The sequence below is a fragment of the Trichechus manatus genome, unplaced genomic scaffold (genome assembly GCF_000243295.1).
Source record: "Trichechus manatus latirostris isolate Lorelei unplaced genomic scaffold, TriManLat1.0 scaffold00115, whole genome shotgun sequence".
Lineage (NCBI taxonomy): Eukaryota > Metazoa > Chordata > Mammalia > Sirenia > Trichechidae > Trichechus > Trichechus manatus.
The window spans coordinates 6724380-6748583 of record NW_004444051.1 but is presented as its reverse complement, the minus strand read 5'-3'; the positions used below and the strand labels follow the sequence as shown (position 1 = coordinate 6748583).

The following is a 24204-nucleotide window of genomic DNA, read 5'->3' as shown; positions in this document are numbered from 1 at the left end:
ATTTCCACTCTTATGGCTTTACGGTCAGAAAAGATGCTTTGTAACTTTTCGATGCTTTGGATTCTGTTAAGGTTTGCTTTATAGCCTAATATGTGGTCTGTTGCGGAGACTGTTCCATGTTTGTTGGAAAAGGAATTATACTTGACTGCTGTTGGCGGAGTGTTTTGTATATGTCCATAAGATCAAGTTGGTTGATTATGGCGTTTAGATCTTCCATGGCTTTGTTGAGCTTCTTTCTGGATGTTCTGTCCTTCACAGAAAGTGGTGTGTTGAAGTCTCCTACTACTATTGTGGAGCTGTCTATCTCTCTTTTCAATGCTATTAGAGTTTGTTTTATGTATTTTGGAGCCCTGTCATTGGGTGCGTAAATATTTATTATGGTTATGTCTCTCCGGTGTATTGACCCTTTAATCATTACTTATCCTTTGTGGTGGATTTTCCTTTAAAGTCTATTTTGTCAGAGATTTATATTACCACTCTTGCTCTTTTTTGAGTGTTGTTTGCTTGATATATATTTTTTCCATCTTTTGAGTTTTAGTTTGTTTGTGACTTTTAGTCTAAGGTGCGTCTCTTGTAGGCAGCATATAGAATGGATCATGCTTTTTTATCCATTCTGCCACTGTCTGTCTCTTTATTGGTGCATTTGATCCATTTACATTGAGCATTATTATTGATAGGTATGATTTTAGTTCTGTCATTTTGATGTCTTTTTTTGTGTGTTGTTGACAGTTTCTTTGTTCCACTTAATTTTCTGTGCTGAGTCGCTTTTCTTTATATAATTTTCATCTTTTTCATTGTTGTTGATTTTGTATTTGCTGAGTCTTTATGTTTTTCTTGTTTTTTATTTTGATATGTAGGATTGTTAGTTTCCTTTGTGGTTACCTTAATATTTACTCCTATTTTTCTAAGTTTAAACCTGTCTTTTGTTTCTTTATATTGCCTTGACTTCCTCGCCATATAAAAATCTGTGACTACATTATTTAGTCCTTCTTTTTTGTTTTAATGTTGTTGTCTTTTACATATTGACATCTGTTTCCCTATTTTCAGTGTTTTAGCTTTGATTTATTTTTATGATTTCCCTATCTGGGTTAATATCTGGTTGCTCTGTCATGTGTTCTGGTCTTGGGTTGTTATTTAGTATTTCTTGTAATTTTGGTTTGGTTTTTGCAGATTCCCTCAACTTCTGTTTATCTGGAAATACCCTAATTTCACCATCATATTTGAGAGACAGTTTTGCTGGACATATAATTCTCGCCTGGCAGTTTTTTTCCTTCATGGCTTTATATATGTCATCCCATTGCCTTCCTGCCTGCATGGTTTCTGCTGAGTAGTCAGAGCTTAGTCTTATTGACTCTCCTTTGTAGGTGACTTTTCGTTTATTTGTAGCCACTCTTAGAATTTGGTTTTGGCAAGTTTAATTATAATATGTCGTGGTAACTTTCTTTTGGGATCTACCTTATGTGGGGTTCGATGAACTTCTTGAATAGGTATCTTCTCATCTTTCACAATATCATAGATGTTTTCTGCCAAATACTCTTCATCAATTCTTTTGCTGTTTTCTGTTTTCTCCCCCTGTTCTGGTACTCCAATCACTCATAGGTTATTCCTCTTGATAGAATCCCACATAATTCTTAGGGTTTCTTCATTTTTTAATATTGTTTATGTGATTTTTCCTCAAATAAGTTGGTGTCAAGTGCATTGTTTTCAATCTCTCTAATTCTGACTTCTATTACATCAATTCTGCTCCTTTGACTTTCCACTGAGTTGTCTAATTCTGAAATTTTATTGTTAATCTTCTGGATTTCTGATTGCTGTCTCTCAATGGATTCTTGCAGCCTATTATATTTTTCATTATGCTCTTGAATAACCTTCTTAAGATCCTGTATTGCTTTTTCTGTGTCTTCCTTGGCTTGTTCAGCATTTTGACTGATCTGATTCCTGACCTCTGGAAGAGTTCCGTATATTAATCTTTTGTGTTCTCCCTCCAGTAATTCCAAGAATTTCTCTTCCTCTGGAAAATTTCTTGATTCCTTTTTTGGGATCTTGCTGAAGCTATCATGGTCTGCCTCTTTATGTGGTTTGATATTGACTGTTGTTTCCAAGCCATCAGTATGTTATTGTATTTGTTCATTTTATGTTTGCTTACTGTGTCCTAGCTTCTTGTTTTATTTTGTTTTGATATGCCCAAATAGGTTGCTTGTGTTAGCTAGTTTGATTATTGGCATCTTTGAAGCTCTAAGTTCCTGTCACCAGGTGGTAGAGCTGTTACTAGGTATGTTAGCCCAATAGTCTGTTTACTTTTCTTGTATGAATTCAGCGCAAGTGTCCAGGTAGTCAGCCACCAAGTGTGTGGTGCGTGCTCTCACCTACAGTCCTAGACAGGCATGGGTTATTGGCGTAGACACAGGTATCTGACTGAAGTAGAGGTTCATGCGCTGAGCAAGTCAGGGGGCTGACAGCTGCCCCTTAGTATCTGGGAGGAAAGCGTGTCCTTGTTCCCTAAAGCACATAGGTGGGCGGGTTTTGCAGCCGGACTATGAGCACCCAGTGCTGTTGGGTATAAGCACTAGGGAGCATCGCTTATTCTTGGACCCCTGTCATGGGTGGCTAATTGGTGTGGGTGGAGCCACCAGTCCTCAGGCCCCTGATGTTGGTAGGTGAGGGCCTTGATTAATGGTCAGAGCAGTGTCAAATGTCATGAAGCTGCCACTTCACCATATAGCTGAAACAGTTGAAGTTTAACTTCAGGTATATACCCTGTTGTACTGTGGCAAGAAGGGCCTACACTATTGAAATGAGCCCACACAGGTCTATGCAGTGCTGAAAGGCATTCAAAGTCCGTAGCCCCCTTTTGCCTGTGCCTAGGCAAAGAAGCTATGCCTACCCTGAGTTCTTGGCTTAGGGGAGCCAGCAGATTTTTTTTTCCCCTGTTTGTTAATTTGTTCCCTCTCCAAGGTCAAGAGTATAGCTCAGGGTGTGTGAGAGGTCCTACTTCCAGTCCAGGGGACTTGGCAATCACTGAAGCTGGCCTGGGACCAGTGCAGTGTGGGGAGGGGGCAGGTAAATGGGAGAGAGGTTTTTCCAAAGGGGGTGTTTTTTGATCCGCGCAGTAGGTCAGCTGCAAGTACTTATCTTTAGCTGATTTAATGCTGGTTTTCGCTGTTTCTGGATGCCGTAGTTGAATCTCTACCACTGGGTCTATCCCGATGTGGAAAATGCCTCCCAAGTGCCACTGCTTGCCTCACTGCTCACACAAGCTGATCTGGCCTGAAGGGCGCCAGCTCCTGCCGTTTCACTTCTGGGAACTCCTCACTGCTTCCGAACCATTTCTCCCTCCCCCTGCCACTCAGTCCAATTCCTCAACTTTGCCTTTGATGTTCAGGGCCCCTGGATTGTCATATATAATCAATTCACTTGTTTTTTCAGGTCTTTGTTGTAAGAGGGACCACAGGAAGCGTCTGACTACTCTGCCGTCTTGGCCCTGCCTCCTAAGTAACATTTCTTATTGGGTTAAATGTATTAGCCCAAATACTCTAATACCTTTGTTTGATTTGGGTAATGTCTGCCTCTTTTCAAACAATTCTTTTTCATTTCTCTCTTTAAATCCTTATATAGCCATGTAGAATATTGTATGTTTTATGACAAACAGGGAAACAGAATATACTTGAATGAGCATTCATTCAGCAACCGAATTCTGCTGGAAACCACTGCTTTTTTAATGCAAGTGTATGTTTTATGTATCTTCCCTGGCTATATGGTTGAAACTAATGTTTCTCACAACTTCAGGCACTTGGGAAATTTTGAACATGGATGGAACACAAATAACACAGCTAGCTGAGTATGTAATGTGCTGAAAAATCTACCCAAAAGTCAAATTTAAGAAAGAATTACTTTTTGTTTGCCACAGCTGTTTCTCTGCTCAAGGAAAAGTCATGGACTGCAGAATTAGATCCACGAGGTTGTAAATTTTCTATAGCAAGCAATTAAACAGGAGGCTTCAGGGAGTGAGAATAGTTCAGATTTCCTTTCCAGCTCTCTGCCACTGAGCACATCACTACATCTTGCTGGCCTTGGTTTCTTCCCTGGCAAATAAGAGAGTTTCCTAAGCCCTCTTCAAGTTCTTACCTTCTTTGTCTATCTAGGGGAGTACTGCTTCTATTTTCTTCCTCTGTGATAAAAAGGTATAAGAGCTTTTCTCATATCTTTTCCAAATGGCCCAGAAAATTACACCACATTCATTCTTTCATTGTTGTTGTTGTTAGTTGCTGTCAAGTCAGTTCCGACTCATGACGACCCCATGTGTGTCAGAATAGAACTGTGCTCCGTGGGGTTTTCAAGGCTGTGACCTTTCAGAGGCAGATTGCCAGACCTGTCTTCCAAGGTGCATCTGAGTACGTTCGAGCTGTCAGCCTTTTAGCTGGTTGTCAAGTCCTTAACCACTTGTGCTACTCAGGTACTTCTTACACAGTTGAGGCTCTGTTTCCCAACAGCTCTACAAGGTCACCAGTAATGTAGGATCTTGTGCAGACTTTTTCTTCACCTTCCCTTCGTTAAATCATCTAATCTGTAAAGTGGAGGAAGGATGGTTGTATAGGACTATTTTTATAGTTCAGTTTTCATAAAATGTCTTTTTAAAGTATAGTTAACCCAAAACCCAAACTTGTTGCCACTGAATCGATTCTAACTCATAGTGACCCTATCGGGTTTCCAAGGCTGTAAATCTTTACAGAAGCAGACTGAAAATATGGTTAAAATGGGCTAAATGAAGTTCTACACATCCTAGGAAAAATCACTTTCTCTACTGACACTTGATGAATAAATTACAAAGTATGCCTAGCATGTTAAAGCAGATACCAGGGCTGACAGACCTTTTCAAAAGTCTGTAGAGCTGGATTAAGTAAAGGAACAAGCTTTGAAAGTAAAAATTGTTGCTTGCTTCAGATAGTTAGAGTCAAGTTACACTCCTGACAAATGTCCTGAAGGTCACAACTTTGTAAATGGCGATCGAGTTTCGTTTAGAAATGCTATAGCAGGAAGTTGTGTTCCCAACCAAAGATTTTCAACTCTAACATTTTATAGAAATTATAGAAACACTTTGTTTAACCAACTATAAATTATATACCTATAAAACAAATCAGAATGAAAAGGGACATCTTTCTTAGAATTGTTAACAAAAAGAAAAAAGACCTTTGTTGGGAAGATTTTGACTTCTTTAAGGAAACTTAAGGTCACTTGATAGCTTTTGGAGAGGTTATGAATTTTTCTTTGGTGGATATTAAAGATCAAAGTTTTTGTTTAAATACAGGAAGAAAACAATTTGCAAATTGCTCTAAACATGTATTTTCAATGAGAAAAGAGACAGCCTCCATTTTGAGTATTTCTTTCCTTCATCTGATTCCCATAAAAACGTATGGGCCTACCAATCCCCAATCTACATATCTACCATGAATGATGACTTAGAATTTTGAAACTGAAAGGTCGCTTAAACATTATAATCTACCTCCTCTTCAGCCCAAGTCTCCTCACCCCACCTCCATCCCACTTCTGCCAGTACTCCCATTTTCTCGATGAGGCAAGTGAAGGCCCGAAAACATAGTCAAGTCTCTTTCATCTTTTGTGTCCTCTTTCCTTGCTGTCCAATGTTACCTTCTCTTCCTAGTCAGATTTGTCCAAGAAATGTCTTACTTTCCTCCTCTCCTACTCATTCTTCATCTCATTCCTCTACTGACATGTCTATCTCAAAAAGATCATCTAAGAGCTCTTAGTTTCGTAGGCTCTATCTGATATCTGCCTGGTATCTCTCTCTGTTTTTGAACCCTTCTTCAGACTCCTTTTCCTTGAGTTCTTCTAGAGCCGTGCTCTGTAGCTTCTAACCATTTCTTCTTCTTCCAAGTCACTTTCCCCTCTCTTTCTCAGTTATCAGTTACCTTGAAGCCACCCTGTAAGACCATTCTTTGAATTTACAATTCCACTTGCAACTTAATCATCTCTACTGCACAACTACGTTTACTACAGGTCACAGAAATTTTATGAAAACATTCTGTTCAATTTCTTACATATTTTTAGAATTTTGTTTGTTTTTTAAATTACACAAGCAGCCATTCTGTTACTTCTTCTCAAAAGAACTCTTAGACCAGTATCTAGCCATGCCTTCCTGTCAGTGGCTTTAGCTGTTAGGCAAGGTTCTATCAGTGGTGTAGAGGTAGCTATAGAAGTCTACCTCTCAGCAGAAAATTAGAATGCCAGATGAGTGTAGGTGTAGCAGAATATCAGATGAGACACAACATACGCTCCATCATTCTCTTTGTAAGACAAACTTGGATCCCTACTAGTCATTTTCTCTGTCATTAAGATAACGGGTAGCTGGGTGGTGGTTGTCCTTGTGGCCTAAGGATATCTTTAGCCTTGTCCCTTTACTGCAGATGTCCTGCCTTTTTATCTGGGGCTGAGACTTCCTTACTCTGATATAGAGCTTTGAACCAGTTTGAACCAGTTCAGTCATGGCCAATGAAGCAAAACCAGGACAGACCCGAATTTTTACCATTTGGGTAAACCAGAAGGATAACCAAATGGGAAAAATTACAGGTCGAAGCTCTGGAATGAGAAACTTGGAAGAGGCATAATGAGCCTTTTCAGGAGCTTAGTGTGTGAGATTGGATTATTGGCAGGACTATGAAGAGTGACACACACGCAAAATGGCATGGTCGACTGCCATCTTTGAGCGGGGCACGGCTGTTTCGGACTTTGCTCAAAACCTGACAAGCAAGAGATTTGGTTGCTATGCAATGCATATGCTACCCTTGTTTTCTACAAGGGAGATTAGCTTTCTAGCAGGACTTCGACCCGTAATTTTTCACATTCCAACTATCATTCTGGTTCACCTAAATTTTAAAAATTCTAGTCTGTTCCAGTTTTGCTTCCTTGGCCATGACTGAACCAGGAAGAACTGGTTCAAAGCATTGCTCTGATGGCAGTGACTTTCTTGTTGTTGTTAGCTGCCCTCTGGTCAGCTTCCAACTCATGGTGACCCCATGCACAATGGAATGAAGTGCTGTCTGGTCCTGTGCCATCTTCATGATCAGTTGCACATTGGACTACTGTGATCTGTAAGATTTTCATTGGGTCATTTTCAGAAGCGATCACCAGATCTTTCTTCTAGTCTATCTTAATCTAGAAGCTCCGCTGAAACCTGTTCAGCATCATAGCAACACACCACAAGCCTCCACTGACAGACGGTGGGGCTGTTCATGAGGTGCATTGGCCTGGGTATCCTGCATGGAAGGCAGGCATTCCACCACTGCCCCTAGAGGCTTTCTTAGGATATGGCAAATCAGCATGACTACCCTAAATCTTGTTATACAAGGGTCTTTAATGACAGTGGGTTATCATGTAGGGTGGAGGATAAGACAGTTGGGAAATATAAGAGGAGGTAGGTCATTTAAAAAAGAGCTTTGAAGCTTGTATATGAACACTTAGCCCATATGTTCCTTTATTGTCACTAATGAAAAGATGCCTCTCCCAGAGTTCCACCTGTACTCTCCTCTTCATTAACCTCATGGTTGATTTTAAGGTTATTATTTAAAATAGTTGATTTTCTTAAAGATTGTATTTGATTTTCATTTCAACCTGACTTAGTTATTAAAAAACATAGAGGAGAGTATTTATTATGTGTGTGTATGTTTGTGTGTGTGTGTATTTAGTGGGTGGGGATGGATTGCAACAGCTTTTCATCAAAGCCCTAGCCACCTTATGCTCATTTTTACTCAGTAGCCTCTCTTAGTGCTTAACAGCTCGGCTGCTAACCGAAAGGTCAGCAGTTCAAATCCACCAGCTGCTCCTTGGAAACCCAATGGGGCAGTTCTACTCTGTCCTACAGGGTCGCTGTGAGTCAGAATCGACTTGATGGCAATGGGTTTCTTTTGGTATCCTCTCAGGAACTTTAAGGACCTCACCAGTGAGAAAACAAATAGGGTGACAGTAAGTTACTGAACCTAGAAGTTCTCTTGAGACCTTACGGCAAATAATAGTTAAATACCTACAGAGAGTTCTCTGATAGTTGACCAAAAGCTCTGCCCTCTACTGTGTAAACATAGCAAGTTTTTCTAACAGTAACTGTATGTGTATATATTGCTGTCATTGTTATTGTCTCCAGATGAAATAGAACAGCCCCCAAATGATGACTACAGTGGTCCACATTAATTTGAACAAGAGGAAAAAAGCAGCATAAGTTTTCAGTGCCTCTACAATCACATATTGTTGTTAATTTCCTGAAAACTTAATTTTAGATGAAGTGTAATTGCAGATTTCCTTAAGAACCATTGACAGACACTTATCCTAGGTTATAAGCAACTCACACTGAGAAATGTGTGCAAACATTTAACATTTTCTCCCAGAAGAGTATACTTCAGTAGAACCCAGTATTCACCGGTCTTTTTTTTGTTTTTTAAATAACAGAGCCATTGAAGCTCAAAGTAGAAGTTTGGAGAACGTTCCTTTTTGCTACTTGATTTTTAAGAGATTAACATTCCAGGAACCTCCACTGGTTTTCAGCAAGTGACATCAGTCTTTGATAAGTATCATCTCAAGAGACCTTACAACCTTTGGCTAAGGGGGCTGCATTTTTTTTTTTAATTGTTGTAATTAAATGAAGTTTACATTTCAAGTTAGTCTCCCATACAGAATTTTTTTTTTTTAATACGTTGTTATGAGACCCCAACTGCTCACCCCATTCAGTGACAGCACACTCCTCCCCTCCGCCCCTGATTCCCCATGAAGATTCAACCAGCTCCTAACCCTCTCTGCCTTCCCATCTCACCTCTGGACAGAAGCCGCCCCTTTGGTCTCTTGTATCTACTTGTCTAAGAGGCACATTCTTCACAAGTATCACTTTATGTCCTACAGTCCAGTCCAATTCGTCTGAAGAGTTGGCCTCAGAAATTGTTTTAGTTCTGGGGTGATGGAGAGACCAGGGGCCATGCTTTCCGGGGCGCCACCAGTCTTAGTCAGAAGGGGGCTGCATTTTGAATGAGATAGTAAACTAGATAGTAAATAGTGGTGTTATTTAGGTATTGGCATTGGATAATTGAGAGGGGGCTTTCTTACTAGATTTTTCTTTTCTTTTAATTGTTAGGTGGTCTATTTAGTGCCACTGTGTTTCTTCTTCCTAAATGGTAAACTCCTGAACGTGGTGACAAGTTCTACAGAGGAGAATAGGAATTTCTCTTTAAAAAAAATCATCTTGCCAGTGTGCTTTAATTGGGGGGAGGAGGAAGAGGGTTTGAATTTATCAAATAGCAAAGCCAGAAATAATTCTGGGCATAATCATTCAAAACAGTTGGTTTGCTTGTATCAGACATTTTGACAACGTTGTTTAAAAAAAAAAAAAGCAATTGATATTTTAAATACTGCATTTCACAGTGGAATCAGTTTGGAAATGGCAGAATTTTTTAGAATAGTCAAATTTCTGTAGCCAACATTTTGGCTGATTTCACTTCATTGTTATTATAACTGTCAGTTGATCCTGTAGAGAATTAACAGTCCCATATTTTTGCTGTCTTTCTCTTTGAAAAAATAAAAATAAATATGGGGTCATGGCTTTAGCAAAGAAGGGACAGTTGCCTGTAGCAGAAAAAAATGTACATAATAAGTAAATAGCTGTGTGAAGTAGTCATTTCAGAATTGTATGCAACATGTGAAATGTTTAGGTGCAAGAGCTTAATGAGTAGTATTTGGAGACATTTCTTTAATGTTCCATCCCTCACAACTCAAATTAATGTCTATTACTACTCTTTCATATTGCCAAAATATTTTCATGTATTTGGATTAGAAGCAGCTTGTTCTGACTTGTTTCGAAACTGTGTTTCAAGAAACAAAGTGATGTTTAGAAGGTTTTTGTATGTCTTAGAAGCCTTAATTATCTTACTTACCTTGAAGGAGGAAATAAGATCAAGTTCTGTTTTATAGTTATATAAGAAAATAAGAGTTCATACTATGCTAATTTTATATTATCATATAATTAATGTCTTTCAGGCAATTTGAATCAGTGATTCTTGGGTTAGCTGTTAAATAATTAGCAATCTAGAGTCTACTTTAATTTGAAGAGGACACTATTGGTCCAGAACTACTTGGGTGGGCATTTATTTTGGATTATTAGATGTTTGCCCTGACCTTTCCTTTTTTCTCCCCTCTCTCCACAGATTGGTGAAAGACAACAAGTGTTAGTAACAGAAGAGTCTTTTGATTCCAAGTTTTATGTTGCACACAATCGATTCTATGAGCAGGTAAGAGACACTTCAGTATTCTTGGGTTTTCTCCAAAATGAGAAAGAGATCTGAAAGTAAATCAATTTAAGTAAAAGGGAGACGCTTCTAGAATCTTGCAGCATCAAGGCTATTTTATAGCATCAAACCAGCCACGCTGACATGGGGTTTTATCTTTGTGGGTTATCTACAATGCATTCTACACCACAGAATGAGTGTATTTTGTGGTTTTAGTCCATACTAATCTTTGACAGGACTAGTTTGGGGATTTTGGGGAGTTTGGAACCATACAATTAGCACTGCCCTAACTCCCAGAGCCTGGCAAAGTGGGGGAAAAAGTCCTGCTCATAAGACAGGAAGGATGCCAGCATGGAAGACATTAGTGTGAAGGGCAGGGATTTCCTTAGCTGTCCTCAGACAGGTTGGTGGTTTTTGTTCTTGGTGGTGGTTGGTTTTTTTTAGTTTTGTTACTTTTACTGTTTTAAAATTTCTACCTTGACCAAAATGCTGGGAGCAAAGCAAAAAAAGTGTACCCCTTAGGCTCAACTGAAATTGTGTGAACAACCCTGGAGACCAGTGTGAAGATCAAACCAAAGTTCACTTTAGAAGTTTTGTAGGTCAGCCTGGGGACTCCTTGCTTCCCTGCCCACGTGAGCTAGCCTGCCTTGTTGCACATGTAGCCAGAGTTCTATTTCAGCATTTGGGATTCTCCTTCGCTCCAGGTGGTAAAGCAATCCAAACGTGACCGAAGAAAACAGAGTGCCTCCTTCAGAGGCATAACCCTGGCATGGGCCAAGGAGGAGATGAGATACACAGACTCCCATGGCAATATAGAGATTTTCATGGTCCTTCCAGGCAAATGGATTTCCTTTTCTTTTTTTGGTAATCCTTTCTCATCAGATGAGAAGTGAATTTTTTTCCTATGGGTCATGATTGGAATTAGAGCTCTGGAAAATTTTTAGGGACAGTGTGGGCAAGTTAAGTAAGGGATGGGCAAGAGAAGCAGACTACCCATGTTAGAAGCTGGGGAAGCAGTAGCTGGCTGATGAGGCCTCCAGTGTTTATGTTCCACACAGAATAATATCAAACTGGGCAGTGGGCCCTTAGGAAACATGGGGGTCACTTACAAAAGCCCAGACTAAACACGCCCTGTTCAATAACCAGTAGACACTACAGTTGAGTAGGATTCCCTATATTCCACATTTGAGCTGAGTCTCTCCCCCATTTTCCATCTCATTAATATACTCCAGAGAGCCATTTTCCTATCCAGGCCAGCCTTCTGCTCAGCCCTGGGGAGGAGCTTGATTGCATTTTGGTTGCCCCCTCCATCTCCTTTCTCTTACCATCTGGGTTTTTGCCTCATCGGGGAACTTTTTTTCCCTTCATTTTAAAGGCAATGGCATGCCTCATTAGCTGTTTCCTCCAATTTAAAGCAGTTGGGCTTTTTCCAATTATTAAAACCAGAGGGGTAAAAACACTGAGCCCTTCATTCAGATCAAGGCAACAGATCAAGGAGGGGGTTTTTCCCCCGAAATAGTACCAAATCTCCCAGGGATAGTTTCCTCCAAAGAGTTTTGTTAAATTTTTATTTTATAAAAACTGATTTAAAAGTACTTTCATGTCCTAATAATGAAAAGCTCCTTCAGTTAGTTAGCTTGCCTTGAGTAACTCACCACCCCCCGAGGTGACCCTCTTCCTATATTCCGATGAAGCAGTGTACTCAGTGGTCATAAAAATCAAACTCAAAAAGACCAAAATCCAGTTTTGCCTCCCAGAAAAATCAGCTGTGTAACTTCTGGCCCTCATCTCACCTTTTTTTTTTTTTTTTTTCTTGTCTCTACAACTAAGCATATCAAAGATTTCATAGGAATTATTTTTCTAAATAAGGTGAGTTCCAGAGGTGAGGATTGTATCATCCAGATATCAAAGTGTTGCTGCATTAGAATCCGTCTATTTATTTTGGATCCTAGCTTGAAAAGATTGGCAAGTAGCTACAGTACTAAAATAGACGTGTGAGGGAGACATAATGCATACAAACTACCTGTAAGTCCTACAGGAGGAGAAACATTTGCTCGAGGTAAACAAGTACTTTTATGAGTAAAATCTAGTGGAAAGAGACCATCTGACAGTTTCCTCTGAACTAGCCAAAGTAAAGTACCCTTCAGAGTAGCTGGTTCTGTATGGAGATAGGCTCTTTCCAGGAGTAACAAACACATGCATTTTATAATAGAGCAAAAGGAATGAATGGCAACCATTCATTAAAGGAGTCATTTAGCTCCAAATACCAATGTTTAGAATATTGAAAAGGTTGCTTTTAAATGTTCTCTCCCCCAGCAAACATGTGCTCATGCATGCGTGCACACACACATACATCTACACACAAGTATGCAGGCTGCTATTTGAAGTGTCTACTCAAACCACTACTCTGACAGCTAGCTTGGAAGATATTAAAAGTAGAACGCTTTCATCAGTGTTGTCTCAGCTTTCTTCATTGCATGGGGCAGCCAAGTACAGAATATCAAAGGCCTGTGCAAAAGTGGCTGGCTGATTGCTGGGGGATTTCCCAGGTCTGCCTTCCACATGCCCTAGGACAGCAGGCATCCTGCAATGAAAAAGCAGTGTCTGCAGCCTGGTAGCTCCTCCTAGAAGTGTCTTCCCTTCCTACTAGGTCCCCAGATCCTTGAGCAGCTGGAGGACAGAGCCCTCTTAGAAGCACCCAGAACTTGGACCACATGTAAGCTTGTGAAATCCTACCCAGTATCTCCAGGTGATCACTGCTATTCTCATGGCTTCCACCATGAGCCCACATCTTAGGGTGCTCCTTTGAGTGAGTGAGGAGTCGCTGGGTAGTGCAAATGGTGGCTGCTAACCAAAAGATCAGAGGTTCAAATCCACCCAGAGGCACCTGGGAAGAAAGTCCTCATGATCTCCTTCCAAAAAATCAGCTGCTGAAAACCCTATGGAGCACATTTTTTCCTCTGACACACATGAGGTCGCCATGAGTCAGAGTTGACTTGAGAGCAACTGGTTTTTTTTTTTTGAGCAAGTGAACAGAATTTTAAATCCTAGAGACAAATGTAAAGAAAAAAGATGTTGCCTCTCTGCCACACAAAATATATTTTATTTTCCATCTGTATTATTATATCTCCCCTCACCCCCCTTTAGCTACTACCATGTCAGACTCCTGGGGGGGGGGCAACCCTTTACTTTGTTATACCCCAAGCTTACATCAGCTGACCATAACAATTTCTGCAGCCAGTCTGGTGAGAGCATTTAGATATTGTACAGTACACATAAAATCCTCTCCATTAAACCTTTTAAAAATGATATTTCCTACCAACACTTACGAAGTACAACATATGAGTAAAAAATGAATATAAATTGTTACAATCAAGAGGAGCCTAAATGACGACTAAATGTAATGTGGTATCCTAGACAGACTTCTAGGACAGAAAAAGGACACGAGAGGAAAATTGAGGAAGGAAAACTGAATAAAGTATGGCCTTAGTTAATAAGGATGTATCGATATTGGTTCATTAATTATGACATGTACCACACTAATGTACAATGTTAACAATAAAGAACTGGGTATGCAATATACAAGAACTGTCTATACTATCTTCTTAATAGTTCTGTGAACCTAAAACTTGTTCTAAAATAAAATGTTTATGGAAAAATAAAAACCAACATAAGCCTTCTGAATTTTTTTTAAGGTATTAGTGCCAAAGAACCCTTCACTCATGGGGAAAATGGTCAAAGTGGACATTTATGAATCAGGAAAGCATTTTATGAAAGGGCAGCCAGTATCAGATGCCAAAGTCTACATGCCATCCATCATCAAACCATTAGCAAAGGGAGAAGTCTCAGGTTTAACAGAGGTGAGTAAAAAAAGATGCGTTCCTCTCTGCCTTGCCAGTGAAGCAGCAGCTGGGGAAGCACAGTGCTTCCAGACCATGCTTCTGTTATCGTTTATAGTTCCCTTTTTATGTATGCTTGAGGCTTTAATCCTTTCTGACAGACTGAAATCTGAATTAGAAAGATGCGTTTTTGCTGATGCCTATAGCTTTGCTTCTCTGTCCACAAAGGGAAATAAGGTGTTTCTACTTCCAGGCTATAAGCAGAGGGCAAAAGCTATTATATGCAAGTGAAAGATTTTACACCGAAGATGATCTGATCCAGTATGTTTCTGTGTCAGTAGATCCTGAATGGAAGGGGGCGAGGAAAGGAAGGTTTTCTTGCTTTATAAACTGTTTATAAAATAGCAAAAACCTCCAGCTGAACAGGTACTAAACCATATCATTATATGTTGCTATTACGGTGCCTTTCTCTAGGGTGTTAGCTGCATATCTGCTTTAGTCATGTGGAGTGAAAATTAAACATTTTTTTTTCTTTCTGTAAAAAAAGTAACCTGACCCCTATTTTAAACCTTGGTAAATATGGCCGTTTGCCAAGCTCTCTCTCACATTTCATTGAGCTACAGTTGTAAAAGCTGATGGAGTGTGAAATGAAAATGTGTATCACATTTCTAAGCATCATTTGATGTCCTTTCTTCAACGCAATTGTTAGTGCTCCCCTAAAAAAAAAAAAGTATATAGCAATGACTTCACAGACAGAAAAAAGGTTACTGATATTTATCCGGCCACATAATTCCAAAATTGTTTCAATCTATGTATTATCTTTTCCCTCAAAATAAATTGCAAGAGTATATTAATTAAAACAAAGGAAGTATAGCTTTCCTTTGGCGATAGTGACAAAGGGTACTCTTATCTCTATTATCACTTACTGTGATGGACTCCTGTATCCCAACATGAGTGACACCTTCATGAGCTTGAGAAGTATGGGTGAAAAATCTGTATGCATACTACCTGCCTGAGAATGGAATGGAATAGACTAGCCTTTGTCAAAACCTTGCCAAGTGTATCTTCCTCCTCTATCAGCAATGAGCTCTAAAACTCGATAAGCATAACCATTGATTTTTGCTGTTGTTTTAAAAAAAAATCATAGTTGAGGAGGGTTGGGATGGAGGGCCAGGGAGGAGCAGTGTAATCCAGTATTTAAATTATATTCCTAGGGATTTGACTTTTGATATGTTGGCTAATCCTTGAGATATGTTGAAGGCAATTGGCTTATTTTTTTATTTTTCTACATAGCATGTGTTATAAAGGTTGATTTTTAAATTGCCACAGTGAGAAGGATTTTCAATAGTGGGCAAATTATGATTTCAAAGATCCTGCCTGAAATTTAATGCCTTTGTATATACCTCTTGCAAAGGGTGACTTACTGACAAAATCATCATTCCAGGTTGCCGTTGAGTCAGCTCCAACTCATGGCCACCCCATGTGCGTCAGAGTAGAACTGTGCTCCACAGGGTTTTTGATGGCTGATTTTTCAGAAGTAGATCACCAGACTTTTCTTCCGAGGCACCTCTGGGTGGACTTGAACCTCCAGCCTTTTGTTTAGCAGCCAAGCACATTAGCTATTGCCCCACCCAGGAACCCCAAAATAATAATATAAAAATTATTACTTTCAAAAAAGAGCAGCCTCATTTAAATTCTGTGGGACTTTAATTAGTACTATTAACTTAGCATTTTCTTAGCCTCTTCTAATCTTCCCTCCCCCCAATCCAGCCTAGGAGATGGTATTGTCATCAATTCCACCACAAGCCCTACTCTGAGCCAAGATGACCCCAAAAGTCCTAGGTGAGATGAGGATATGGTCAGTGGCTTCCTGGGCCTCTGGAAATAGAGTGTACATGAGGCCAAAGGGTTAGGAAGATCGATTCAGGTATTTACATTAAGGGAAACATAAGGCAAGTCTTTTACCACTGTGTGTGACTTCGTATAAATTAATGAACATTGCTCTATGTTTCATAATTATTTGTTAGCTTTTAAAGATAAGCCAAACTCATTGGGGTTGAAAGGCCTTATTTAATGACTTTGTCCCAGTGTTACAAGTGTTTTTGCTGATGATATTAACCAAAACGAAATATGTAAGCAGAAAGAGAACAGCTCCACGTTTTGTAGGATTTTAATGTAGATTTTAATTTTAACGTAGATAATAGAGGTTACAATCATGTCAAAGGCATTTTGAGTTCTTTGAACACTGATGAAGGTGCTGGAACTCTTGAATAGAGAAATCACCCTAACTTGGTGTGGATGAAGCATGACCTTCAGGGTGAGATAAACCTGGATTTGCATCCGGACTGCCCAGTTTTACCTGGGCACATGACTTCTGAGCTTCAGTTTAGTCTGTTAAATGGGAATAATGATGTCTGTCGTAGGATTGTTGAAAGGAATACATTCAATAGTGTATGTAAACCACCTAATAAAAACCAAACCAAACCCGTTGCCACCAAGTCAATTCCAGCTCATAGCAACCCTATAGGACAGAGTAGAACTGCCCCAGAGGGTTTCCAAGGAGCAGCTGGTGGATTTGAACTGCCAGCCTTTTGGTTAGCAGCCAAGCTTTTATCCACTGCGCCATCAGGGCTCCAACCACTTCATACTACTATATAAAAACCAAAACCAAACCCATTGCCGTTGAGTCAATTCCAACTCAGTAACCCTGTAGGGCAGAGTGGAACTGCCCCATGGAGTAAACACTGGTACATAGGAAGTAGTTACTAAGTGCTTATTTCCCTTTCCCTCCAAATCTAGTTGCATCTAAAAGAAGAGCAGACTCTGATGATGGCTTTGGTACTAACAATTTTGTGTTTGTTGATTTTCTTAGCCATGATCATGCAATACAAGTTTGAAATTTTGGGTTTGTTTTTCTTTTTGAGAATTTCTCTTCTAGGATACTCTATTCAGTGCCAGGGGAATGAGTCCCATCAGAATTTCTACCTTTCTGAATTTTCTGGGCTTTTCTTGAGTTTTCATAGAATGATAACCTCTCCCTATATTCTTTGTAAAGAAGTCTATACAGGCCAAAACATCTAAAGCAAAATATTGTGTTAAATATTCTTTTCCATAGTAAATGCATTTCTTTAGTTGAGATTTTTATGATTATTCTTTAAGTATTTAGCTCTACACTACTTTGGACTTATTTCCTCTCACCCTAGGCCCTATAACCTCTTTTGATAAAACTGGTGAGAGGTACACCAGCCTAGGGGGAGAAACACAAGGCAAGGAGTCATGAGATCTAGATTGTAGGGCTCTGGGTCTTGTGGTAACAGACTTTGTGGTCTTTTGTACGTCACTTGCATGTTCCCTGAATTATGTGCCCTGAACCTCAGTTGTGTCACATGTAAAATGGCAATAAATAGTGGTCATTAAGGAATCTTCTAGTGCTAAGAGTCTATGATTGAAATATTTCATTTGACAAAAATGTATGGAATACCTACTCTGTGGCCGGCATGGAATCCTATAAATATTAATAGAAATCAGGCCTTGTTATTTTCACATTTTATAATAAGTAAATGCCCATAGCATGGTGGATAGCTAGCTGTAATAAGGTCAAAAGGTTACTGCCTTCTAAGAAATTATATTTTTATGGAAATGGAATACAGTAACTTTTTTTTATGATTATTAAATCAAACTTTCCAGTTTGATTAGAAGAATGGAGAATGACAAAAGGGGAAAAATAGGAAAGGGAAACAATATTAGTCTGGTTATTTTTAGAGAAGACGGAAGCCAAAATGCCACCTCCAACCTAATAGGGAGCATTTTTGAACAAGTATTGTTTACGGATAATTAATTTCAGAAAAAGAGTGTGTAATAATTATTCAATGGAAGGCATCATAGAGCGTAGAGGGATAACTATAAATCAAAGCAAGAGTGGATCATGAGCTTTTCTGTGAAAGCATCAAAGGACTTTGTTCTTAGGATAGGAGAGGGAGGGGGCAGATGGGGGCATACATTTTCATAGATGTTGTAGGACAGTAGTTCTCAAAGTGTGGTCCCAAGACTAGCAACATCAGCATCATCCGGGAATTTGTTACAAATGAAGACTCTCGGGCCCCACCCCAGACCTCCTTAATCAGAAACTCTGGAAGTGGGGCCCAGCAGTCTGTTTCTAAAAGAGCCCTCCAGGTGATACCAATGCACTCTGAAGTTGGAGAACCACTTTTCTAAGAAAATGATTCTCAAATGGGGAGGAGTGTTTGCTATTTGTAAAAGCATTTTTAGTATTTTAATGTTATAATGCCAAACTTTTACAGTGCCAGCTTCAGAAAATAGAGGTAAACAGCTTCTTGGATGATGGAGATTGTCTCTCATCTATGTATTATAAAATTGATGATGGGGATAGGCAAAAGTTTGGGTGGGATGTATGTCTGCACACCTGGTTAATGAAAGGGGCTAGAGGAATAGGAAACTTAAGAAAAACACAGTTTTAAGATGTTAAGGGCATTGATATTTTTACCATGATCTCACATGGAACCTAAATTTGTGGTAACATATTCTGTTTAATGTGAGAATATCTTTGTACAATTGAGATTTGCTTGGAAAATCGCTAGGCTGTTCAGCCATTCCATCTGAAAAAAAAAAGAAACACTATGGTAAACAGGGCCTAGTCAACTGTACCAAACTCATGACCATTTGATAGTATGAAAAATTATCTGAGAGCCATCATCAGAAACTGAGATCAATGAGTTTATTGTTTTAACTCTTTCTTGTGGAAAATGTCAAGCATGTACAAAAGTAGAGTGAATAATATAATAACCCATGTACTCATCAAAAACCCCAACCAAACTCGTTCCCATCAAGTCGATTCTGACTCATAGCAACCCTATAGGACAGAGTAGAACTGCCCCATAGGGTTTCCAAGGAGTGACTGATGGATTCAAACTGCCCATCTTTTGGTTAGCAGCCAAGCTCTTAACCACTGCGCCACCAGGGCTCCACGTGCCCAGCTTTAATAAGTATCAACTCATGGCCAGTCTTATGTCATCTATGTTGTTGTCTGCCCTTCACCTGATTATTATGAAGCAAATTTTATTTCATCTATAAATATCCCAGTAAATATCCCTAAAAGATGAAGACTCCTTTTTAAAGCATACTCACAATATATTATTAAATCTAAAAATAATTAACATTCATTCCTCAGTGCCATCAAATATCTAGTCCATGTTCAAATTTTCCAGTTTTTTTATGTTTGATTCAGGATACAAAAAAGGTCTACACATTACAATTACTATATTTTGTAAGTCACTTTTAATTTATAGGTTCTCCCTTTTTCTCACTTTTTTCTTTTTGTTATTGCAGTTTATTTGTAGAAGAATCCTTCTTGTTCGTCCTGTGGCGTTTCCCACAGTCTAGATCTTGCTAATTGCATCCTCCGGTATTATTTAACGTGTTTCTCTGTTCTCGTGTGTGTTTTATAATTTTCTGGTTAGATTTAGAGCCTTAATCAGATTCAAGTTTGATTTTGTGACAAAACTATTTCCTATGGTGCTGTGCACTTCCATCATGAGGCATAGAATATAATATCTCTCTTTACGATGTTAACAGCAGTTGATGAACGTTGCCTGGATTCATTCACTCATTAGTGGTTGCAAAACAGTGACATGATGATTCTCTTTCCTTCTGCATTTATTAGCTAAAAGTATTTCGTGAAGACAAATTTTCTCTCATCAACTCTTCGTTTACCCTGAGGTACTGTTCATATATGGGAGGCAGGATAAATGCTTTCCTTCTGTTTGCCAGTTTTAAGTATTTGAGTTGGTTCTCTAGCATTCTCCAAACGCTACCAATGAAGGTTTTTGTTTTGTTTTAGTATTGTTATAAACTCATGGATTTTTACATATCTGATGTGTTTTTATCCATCGTGTTATTATTTTTAATCGATGCTCAAATTGTTGCATTTTTGAACAGTGGAAGCTCTTCAAATTGGTTCATCAATCCTTTTCATATAGCTCCTGAAGTCTTTTGTTAGTTTCTTTGTTTTCTGGTGTGATAAGATGTTCCAAGCTCATCTTGGACATTCTGTGCTCCAGACCTGAAATCAGCCATGTCTCTAAGGAGCCAGCCCAGGTTTCTTTATTTTTCTTTTAAATGTTTTCATCATTACATTTTAATTTCTCATTCAAAAATTTATACACATATTGTTTTGTGACATTGGTTGCAATCCCCACAATGTGACAGCACACTTTCAACCCTGGGTTCCCTGTATCCATTCGTCCAATTCCGGTCCCTCCCTGCCTTCTTGTCTTGCTTTTGGGTAGGAGTTGCCCATTTGGTCATGGATATTTGATTGAATTAAGAAGCATGTTCCTCACATGTGTTATTGTTTGTTCTATAGGCCTGTCTAACATTTGTCTGAAAAGTAGGCTTCGGGAGTGGTTTCAGTTCTGAGTTAGCAGAGTATCTGGGCCCGTAGTCTCAGGGGGTTCCTCTAGTCTCTGTCAGAATAGTAAGTCTGGTTTTTTTTTCATGAATTTGAATTCTGTTCTACACTTTTCTCCCATTCTGTCTGGGACTCTCTGTTGTGATCCCTGTCTGAGTGGTAGGTGGTGGTAGCTGGGCACCATCTAGTTCTTCTGGGCTCAGACTGATTCATGTGGTCCTTTAGTCCTTTAGGGTAATATTTTCTATGTGTCTTTGGTTTTCTTCATTCTGCTTTCCTCTGGATGGGATTGGACCGATAGATGTATCTTAGATGGCGTCTCAAAAGCTTTTAAGACCCAAGCACTACTCACCAAGGTGGGATGTAGAGCATTTTCTTTATGAACTCTTATGCCAGTTGACCTAGATGTTGCCCGAGACTATGATTCCCAGCCCCCAGCCCCAGCAACTCGGTCATTCAAGGTGTTTGGATGTGTTTAGGAAACTTCCTTGCTTTGCTTTGGTCAGGTGGTGCTGACTTCCCCTATATTGTGTGTTGTCTTTCCCTTTACCAAAGTTGATCTTTTTTCTTGTCTACTATCTAGTTAGTGATTTCCTTTCCCCCTCCCTCCCTACCCTCGTAACCATCAAAGAATGTTATTTTCTGTGTGTAAACCTTTTCTTGAGTTCTCATAATAGTGGTCTTATATAATATTTGCCCTTGTTGTGACTTATTTCACTCAGCCTAATGCCCTCCAGATTCATCCAGGTTGTGAGATGTTTCGCAGATTCATCATTGTTCTTTATCATTGCATAGTATTCCATTGTTTGTATATACAATAATTTGTTTATCCATTCATCTGTTGATGGGCATTTAGGTTGTTTCCATCTTTTTGCTACTGTAAATAGTGCTGCAGTGAATGTGGATGCGCATACGTCTAGTCATGTGGCGGCTCTTTTTTCTCTAGTTTATATTCCTAGGAGTGGGATTGCTGGATCATATGATATTTCTGTTTCTAGTTAAGGAAGCACCATATCGTTTTCCAAAGTAGTTTTACCATTTTACATTCCCACAAGCAACGCGTAAGGGTTCCAATCTCCCCTCAACCTCTCCAACATTTGTTACTTTGTGTTTTTTGGATTAGTGCCAGTATTGTCACAGCCCAGGTTTCTTTTAGTGAAAAATGGTATTTAGAAACTACAAACGAAACAGCCAGAATGCAGTTAAACAGAATGTTGACACATTGTGAAAAATGTAACTAATGTCGCTGAGCAATTTGTGTAGAAATTGTCAAATGGGAGCCTAATTTGCTTTGTAAACTTTCACCGAAAACACAATAAATTTTTTTTTTTTAAAAGAAAGAAACTACAGTAGGGGCAAACACTGATTGTTATCAGATTGGTCATTTCTTTTATGCTTTTTGGTGAGCAGAGATAGGAAATACATTATTTTTCAATTCATATTAATGCTTTCATCCGGTTCAAATTAAGGAATTTTCTATCTTACCGCTGTAACTTTTCTTCCACATCAAAAATCCTGGTTTCCAGTGATAGAATATAATTATTCATTTGTTTTATCCCATAATACCAATATACCTGTCTAAGAATAAGCAACACAACCACCAACAATATGATCACCAAAAAGCTTAACGTTTTTTTGTTTTTTTTGTTTTTTTGGCAATTGTTTTTGTTCTTAGAGTATATTCTGCTGGGGATGTACAAGCAAACAATGGTTTTAAAGTCACCTAAAAGAGTTCCTCTCCCTACAGCTCTATACCAACAATTCAATACACAATTAAAATAATTTGCTTCATTTTGCTTTTAATTTTGGGTGAGTTTTAAAATTTAATTTTGTTTCATATTTATATAAAATATTTCAATGATTCCAAAATCATATCTACAAAGGTATATTCAGAGAAGTCTAGCTTCTACCCCTGTTCTCTCCATCCTTTCCTTCTCTTCGTTGTTTACTTTTTTTCTCTTAGATTTCAGTTTACCTTCCATCGATTCGTTTTAACAATGTAAACAAATACAGTAAAACCTGCCAAAGCAGGAACCTGTTTAAGGTGGGAACCTGTCAGAGAAGGAAAACTAAAATATTTTCCACTACAACGAGCAATAGAAAAGTGGTAAGACTGCCCCCTGTCAAAGGTGGAAAACATGTAAGACCAGGAAAAACAAGGCAGTCCTGTTGAGTTCCAGATCTCACAGGCTTCACTGTATATACATCTTCTTTATCCCTACCATTCTAGATAAATGGTGGACACTTTTCCCTGTCTTGCTTTTTTTCACTTAATGATATATCCTGAAGGGTACTGCCTAGCAGTATATAGAGATTTGATGAATGTTTTTAACGTTTTTTGTTGTTTTATGCTTTTAAACAAACTATATGAAAGTCTATGTTGCTCTGGTACCTGCGATGAATGATACTATCCTCCATGAAATCAACAGCTTTTTGGTCAAAGAAAAATAGGCAGTCACCTTAAAGAGTCTTCCGGTTCCCAGGCCTGCAGAAGTGGACTGCAATCTGGTGGAAGGCATTTAAGGTGACCAAAGAAATAACAGGCCAGTCATGGTAGGAACGGTCAGCCAGAAGCCAGCATCAGCAGTGAACACGTTTCCCGGGAGAGAGGACACTTGGGCCAACGGACTTCAAAAAGTCTGAAGATCATCTTAAGATCATCATGAATGCATCTATTTAGCCTAGCCTGGTACTGTTCTTCATTTGCTTCATTTAATGCCTTTTGTTGAATCCATGCTCACCAGGCAACCTAATTATAATTTGCCTTTCTATGGAAATCTTATGATAAGAAAATAGAAGTATTCTGTTTTCATCAGTTAATAAATTGTCATTCTGGTTTTATACACTGGTCTCCTGTGTCCATCCCTGTGGTCTTCTCTGTGGATGCTGAGCTTTCAAGGCTGTGAGCCAGACCAACCCTGGGCCATGTTGAATTTACCCAGGCAACAAATGCCACCTCATGTGGCCTCTTGAGAGATAGCAAGTGGGGTTTTCCCCATTCAGTACCCACTGTACATTGTTATTAGCCAAACACTCTGTGCCTAGTAGTAAGACTCAAAGCCAACGTTTTTTGTTGTTGTTGTTGTAATTAAATGACGTTTACATTTCAAGTTAGTCTCCCATATAAAATTTTTATACATACATTGTTTTGAGACCCTAACTGCTCACCCCATTCTGCAACAGCACCCTTCTCCTTTCCGCCCCTGATTCCCCATGACCATTCAACCAGCTCCTAACTCTCTCTGCCTTCCCATCTAACCTCTGGATAGAAGCCGCCCCTTTGGTCTCTTGTATTTACTTGACTAAGAGGCACATTCTTCACGAGTATCACTTTATGTCCCACAGTCCAGTCCAATCCCTGTCTGAAGAGTTGGCCTTGGAAATTGTTTTAGTTCTGGGCTGATAGAGAGTCCAGGGGCCATGCTTTCTGGGGCACCTGCAGTCTTAGTCAGACCATTAAGTCTGGTCTTCTTACTAAAATTTGAGTTCTGCACCCCATCCTTCTACTGCTCCATCAGGGACTCTCTGTTGTGTTCCCTGTCAGGACGTTCATTGGTGGTAGCCGGGCACCATCTAGTTCTTCTGGTCGCAGGTTGATGAAGTCTCTGGTTTATGTGGCCCATTCTGTCTCTTGGGTTAATACTTTCCATGTGTCTTTGGT

The 24204-nt window shown here is 39.2% G+C and overlaps 1 protein-coding gene and 1 long non-coding RNA gene across 10 annotated transcripts in view; both read left to right on the top strand.

The window, feature by feature from the left end:
* The window catches only part of CDKAL1 (CDK5 regulatory subunit associated protein 1 like 1), a 926518-nt gene that overhangs the window by 873607 nt on the left and 28707 nt on the right, over nt 1-24204 (top strand). For all 9 annotated transcript variants that reach the window (XM_023738358.1, XM_023738357.1, XM_023738352.1 and 6 more), the window contains 2 exons: nt 10197-10280; nt 13973-14137. In XM_023738358.1, coding sequence (XP_023594126.1) covers nt 10197-10280; nt 13973-14137 — 249 coding nt within the window. The remainder of the gene's footprint in view (nt 1-10196; nt 10281-13972; nt 14138-24204) is intronic.
* On the top strand, nt 19521-22302 carry LOC111821912 (uncharacterized). The gene is made up of 3 exons (XR_002825250.1): nt 19521-19538; nt 19797-19852; nt 22291-22302. It is a non-coding gene; the product is annotated as an uncharacterized LOC111821912 (long non-coding RNA).